This window comes from Topomyia yanbarensis, chromosome 3 (assembly GCF_030247195.1).
Source record: "Topomyia yanbarensis strain Yona2022 chromosome 3, ASM3024719v1, whole genome shotgun sequence".
NCBI classification, from domain to species: domain Eukaryota; kingdom Metazoa; phylum Arthropoda; class Insecta; order Diptera; family Culicidae; genus Topomyia; species Topomyia yanbarensis.
This window is the reverse complement of record NC_080672.1, coordinates 66,626,444-66,632,573: the sequence shown is the minus strand read 5'-3', so window position 1 is coordinate 66,632,573 and position 6,130 is coordinate 66,626,444. Positions and strand designations below refer to the sequence as shown.

Genomic DNA, 6,130 nt, shown 5'->3' with positions numbered 1-6,130 from the left:
TTGTTTAAGAGTTCTTAATGGATTAAGACCTTCAGCTTAACTTCCTTAATTCTCCGAGTAGCTGTGCCTAATTGATTGATATAACGCAAGGGTAACTCGTAGTTGAGTTCTTCATCGGTCAAATGCTCCATGTTACTATACTAAAAGGTATGCAAACGTGTAGTAATGCTCAATTGTGTAGAAAAATTTCCAAGCAATAATAATGGCTCGATTTGGTTGGGCGCCAGTGTACACGGATTTCAGCGAGTTTTCAATAGAGTTACCACAGAATTTGACTTCCACTGGACTAGAAATGCAATTAAAAATAAGTTTTTGTCCATCCTTAGTTTAAACTAGACTATGAACCACCATTGCGGCCAAGGGATCTGTTGATGTTGATACAACAAATAAACAAATCGACAGTAACATAAATACTTCTGCGCGGCTGAAATGTGTGATTCATTAGAATCAACGTGATCAGTTGCATAATGATATTTATTCAATGTTCAAGTCGATTTCTATCATTACAATACATATTTAAATTTAAATAGGTATATGTGTCTAGATGATTATTGATTTGTCGAATCAAAATATGTTCGCATTTGTGTAATATGTAATATAACATTAAGCTTCGTCATAACCACTATTTGTAACTTTTTTTATTTTTATTAACCTGACTCTAAATTAATTTTCATTCGTCACGCTAATATTTGTCACGATTTTTGAAGATATATTCATAGCTGTTGACCACCTACCCAATTATTAAAAACTAGTAATATGTTGCTAAGCAAACGCTGAATGTCTTTCAAGGGGTCACCTAATGAAATGGAAACTTATTATCTGATAACATACATCGACAAGGCTCAACATTCTGAATGAGACTTTTTTCCTAAATTCTAAAGTATCAGAATGACCTGCAATAATTTTTTTTACATAGAAGAACACAAAAAGATCGTTACTTGATTTTATCGGTGTTTGTTGACAGTAAATTAAGCCACAGAAGTCGGCTTATTCCATAGTTGACCCAGTAAATGGGATTGGGACAAGTTACACTGTTATGGCTGATTTCTCCACACTCATTTTATTTTTAAACCAGCTTTAAGGTTGGACAGAGAATGCACAAAATTCGCAAACGAAAAAAGCAGTTTTTTCCACACCGTATGTCAGATCTTCATAAAAATCAATCAGCGTATGTAGAACGTTGTTACAGTACTGCGGATTGATTTTTATGATCTGACATACGGTGTGAAAAAAACTGCTTTTTTCGTTTGCGAATTTTACCCTTTCTCTGTCCTTCCTTAATGCACTGGTAAACCCGGTTTATCAGATAAGTGAGGATAAAGAGAGGCAATGGGTATCGAAAGCCCGCCTGGGTTCAATTCTCTGGTTTGAATGTTTAAACTTTTAGTTAAAAAAATAGTAATGATCGAGCGGTTTCGGTTTTTTTAATTCTCTCTCTGATAAAAGGATAGAAAAAAAGACTTTTGATTTCACTGGGTCTTAGGAGTGATGCTTCTTTAAGTCACGATTTCAGCTTGCCTTTCTGATGGTTAATCTCAAGAAATGTTTAAATTTGATTATTCAAACGTACAAAAACATTGGACTGCGTATCGTTAATGTGAGTTGCATCGCGAGAGACTCAAAACAGCATATGGTTGATGGCGGATCTTATTTGCTTCTTGTTAGAAACCAAAGAGAAATATGCATAACAGATTTTAGTCGAACTACATATTATACTAGTTTTTTGGAAAATAATATTTTACCTAGATTTATATTTAACAACAAAATTGTGTCCCTTTTGTGAACAAATATTATAGATTGATAAAATAACTTATGTGCATACTGCACGATGAATGAAACAGAAACAAGTACTGATCGTCGGCCATTTAGCTCTTGAGCCGAGAGACGATTATTCCCGTTACTATCAAGCCCAATATCACAGCTAGTATTAGCAAGTAGATGACCTTGCGGCGGTATTTGTTCTGATATTCAGCCGCCTTGGCTAGCTCCGTTGCACCGGATTCCACATTCGTCACCGTGTGTTCTATTGTATTCTCGATGGTGTCTGAAAATGTAATTGAACGCATCAGTATTTGGAATGTCAATGTCTTTCAAATGATCCTACCAACAACTTCCCCCTGCAAATTGGTAAGACTGCTCAATTCTGCCATAATCTGATTCACGTCCAACACATCAGCTTCAATCTGACGGAATCGCATCTCCCGCTCCAGCAGCATGTCCTGCTCGAACTGAAGACTCTGCTGTAGCTGTTGCTGTTGCCGCTGGTGAAGCTGTTCCTGACTGTCGCCAAAACCGGACGCGTTAAGATCATCCTGTTGGGAGGCGTTAACCAGTAGAACTTGCTTCATTTTTGCCGCTATGACCTAAGGATAAAGTAATAGTGAGATGTAAACATTGCAATCGACCAACTATAAAAATATCGTACCTGCTGGTTTTTGTAGTACATTTGTACTACATGTGTGAAATCCGATGTCAACTTCTCGACCTGTAGCTTCTGCTGCTTATCACCTCTGCGCACGACTATCGTCAGCCGCTGCAAATCTTTGCTGGTGGTGGATATCCTTTGATTCGTTCCAGTTTGTATTTCGTGGCTAAAACAACAAAAATTTACAATTAATCAACATAAAACCAAATATGAATTACGGCCCACTTACACTTTATCCCGCAACGTTTGATTATCCTTCTGGGTGCCCACGGTACGGTTAGCCTTCTCCAGAAACTGCCAGCTTTGCTTCACAAAGATCGTGTTGGCCGCTATGGACTCACTCAGCGAGATGAACTCGGTCGGGCTGAAGCCGCCGAAATTACTGGCATCCGCTGCCGCTGGCATGCTGGTCACCGCACTGCTACTAGTCGCTCCGTAATCGCGTGGCCCACTGGCACTGCCGCTGCGAGACAATCCTGTTCCTTCGCGTGACATCAGTTGGGGAGCTGCAGGTTTGCACTCTCAGCCGCCTGACTTGTATTACGCAGGCACTACTATAGTACACCGATAAGAGAAATTGAAAAAAAAATGTTGCGAACTTTATTCAGAAGGATTGAATTGTAAGTTGACTAAAATGAAAATCAGACTGAATGGTGAAGCGCTGTCTACTGTTAAGAGATAGGCGAGTAAATTTGAGATAAGTTTACGATTGACGGCAAAGAGAAGTGAAAGTGGGATGAGAAGAGAGAGATTAAGCGTCTTCCGTTGGCTTTGTCTTTGTCATACAAGAAGGGTTATGCAGTCACACAAAAATTGGACTGTTTAACCCAGACTGTGTACGTGTGTGCAAGTGAATGATCCAAATAAAATTCTTTATAATTGACGGACGAATTCTCTTTTAGTTTATTGGCCACTTCTGATGAGCGGAGGAATTACCCGCATCTAGTACGAATCAATCTGGCCAATCAATATTAGGTATCCAAATTAAGTAAGAATTTTTTGCAAGCATCATTTCGAACGAGCCACTCATGTTTATCGATATGAGAGGTTGTTTGTTCGTTTGTATTGGAATGGCACTGATAATCTTGGTTCATCTTTGGATACAAATCGCCAAACACTCCATCTCTCCTAAAGGAGGAATCAGAACTCAGAAGCAAACCGTTGATGAAATAGGGCACATCACCTACTTCAATAAATTGTGCTTAAAGTTTTGAAATCATCTCATCAGCATGTGATAACCACCTTGATCGCCATATAGCGTGCCAAAAACACAAACACCTCGTATAGTCAAGACGGCTGCTAGATACTGATGAGAGGAATAAAACACGTTGAACCCACAGCAATTTTTAAGAAAAAAAAAACAATTTTATTTTGAAGGTAGTATAAAATTGCGTGATCTATTTTAACGTCTTGCATTTCAATAGAAAATGCCCTGCTAGACAATAGGTGGACATGAAAAATGTAGTCCAAATGCAATAATATGCATATATTATAAACACCAACCTATCAATATGGACATCAACATTGCTGAAATTCCAAATCTGGATGACAGTTGTTAAGTTTTATTAGTGCTACGAATCTATTTACACCGACCAACCGCTCTGGCTGGCGCTAACGCGATATAATACTATATTATAGGCTGCATCTTGCCAAGTATGGTTGTCTACTCTAGTCACACCAGACTAAGGACAATCTACATACCGCAACCCGCTTCCACAAATTTTTTTTAATTGTTGCTTTAGTTGATAAAGCTTAGATTCAGTATTTACTACTACCTTGTAGTATATACAGTATTTTGTAATTTTAATAATTTAAAATATGTTGGTTTACACTGTACATCAGATCAAGGAAGCGTTTTGTTTGACTCACATTAGAAGTGAATTCATGGATACCACAATTCCATATCAACATTTGAATAGGGCTAATAAGATTTGTAAACAAACTTTTGTTCTGCTGATTTCTCCTAATTTGTTATCATTTCAACACAGAAAACATTTGAAATTGATTCTACCAAGGATAAAGATGTTGATTCATGTGTATTTTTCATGAAATTCAACTCGGTAGCGGAATAATGAGCGAAATAAGTTTGTTTACAAAAGTCTCATTAGCCCTTTTGAAGAATTACTATTGAATTACAAGGGACAAAAAGTTATTCCCAATGTTATCAGTGTTGTTCTACTAATTTCATCAATGAAACCTTCCTATATAGTATGTATGACGATAAACGATGAATGAGTCAGAACGGATTTGACGAATTAGAACCCTGTGCAACAGTAGGTTTTCTTTACACAAAAAACTAGTCATATTTGCATACTTACATGTAGCAACTTTACGTGTTCAATTAACAAAATACACACCACTTTCTAGCGATTATCAAATCAAACGATGCGGACCTGAAAAATGGTCAAATTTATGCAAAAACTGGAATTTCAAGCTTCAGTACACCCAAGTGAATCACTTTGTCGTCGTATCACAGCTGTCATTTTTTGAACAACAAAAACACTAACTATACACGGTTGAAATGAAGCACTCGTGATCAGGTAATTTGATACCCAATTCCGACTTGAGTTTATAGCTTTGGCACACTGAGCAAAAAACTTCAGCTTTTTACGTGCCATAATGGCGCCCAGAATAATCTTGTTCGTAATAATCTATCCCGAATAGAAATGTACAGTAGCTAAACCATGATATGCATTGAGACGGTGCAGCAGTTCTACAATAATTTACCGTAAATTCTAGTGTTATGCTACAATACAAAAATAATAACAACAACAATCGTTTCTACAATATTGCGAATCTTTTCTAAAATCCACATCGAGACTTTTCAGCCATGTGCCACCAAACCGTGCGCCGAATTACGCGCATGTTCACTTTGCATTAGTGCATGCGAAAAAACGGTTTGACGTTTTTTTTTGTTTCGTTCGCACACATTTGTGTCACATATAGCAACAAATCGACGAAACGCTAATTTATCTCGGGATAGGCAATAAATTTCAATGTAAAATCAACTTTTACAGTAAAAACTACAAGGGGCATCCCTATGGGGTTGCACGAACTGTAGACGTAGGACTATACTACTTAATGTAAAATATTTATTTTAGTACTTAATGTGTGGGAAAAACACCCGGACCGGTGAAGAAAAATCAAATTTTAGACAATATAATCACATCTCATGTATAGACCAAGCTTTCTAGTTGATCTCAAACAGACCTTAAAATTCCACCCACCCATGGATAACCCCAAGTTTGTAGATGTGTTTCGATGCCACAGGATTGTAAAATGGTTAATATTACGTCATGAAAATTCAATTCTTCCGTGCCCATTTTTTTGCCTGCAAAATGCCCTGTGTGCAAAGCTCATGATTTGCTGATATCATTGATCGGAAAATGCTTTACAACGCTGCGCATTGCATACATACAGGACATTTTGCAGGTCATCAGAAGCTGTTCATTTTAACACCGCCACATGATCATTTTACCCACTCGCTATAAACATGTCTCATTTTTGGACATGTTTAGAAATCAAGAATCATGTTTGAAAAAATGTGTTTATGACGAAGTATTTTTACCAGATATGTACAAAACATGTCTAACAAGAAACATATAAGGTGATCGTAATATCTCATTCACTTATTAGTTATTAAAATTCCACGCGGCCTTTCCCGATTGAAAGGAACGGCCGCGCTTAGTCCATCTGTCATAATAT

At 37.3% G+C, this 6,130-nt stretch overlaps 1 protein-coding gene across 2 annotated transcripts; it reads right to left on the bottom strand.

The window, feature by feature from the left end:
* Nucleotides 1–411: 411 nt before the first annotated feature.
* LOC131691551 (syntaxin-12-like) lies at nucleotides 412–4,919 on the bottom strand. Of its 2 annotated transcripts, none has more exons than XM_058978058.1 (5): nucleotides 4,744–4,919; nucleotides 2,655–2,979; nucleotides 2,426–2,591; nucleotides 2,105–2,363; nucleotides 412–2,044 (listed from the first exon to the last, which is right to left on the bottom strand). In XM_058978058.1, exons 2-5 carry the CDS (start codon nucleotides 2,918–2,920, stop codon nucleotides 1,866–1,868), a joined length of 870 nt encoding a protein of 289 aa, XP_058834041.1. In that variant the 5' UTR covers nucleotides 2,921–2,979; nucleotides 4,744–4,919; the 3' UTR covers nucleotides 412–1,865. The 2 variants fall into 2 exon arrangements, with proteins under 2 accessions (XP_058834041.1, XP_058834040.1); XM_058978057.1 differs by having other exon boundaries at nucleotides 2,655–2,976.
* Between the last annotated feature and the right edge of the window lie 1,211 nt (nucleotides 4,920–6,130).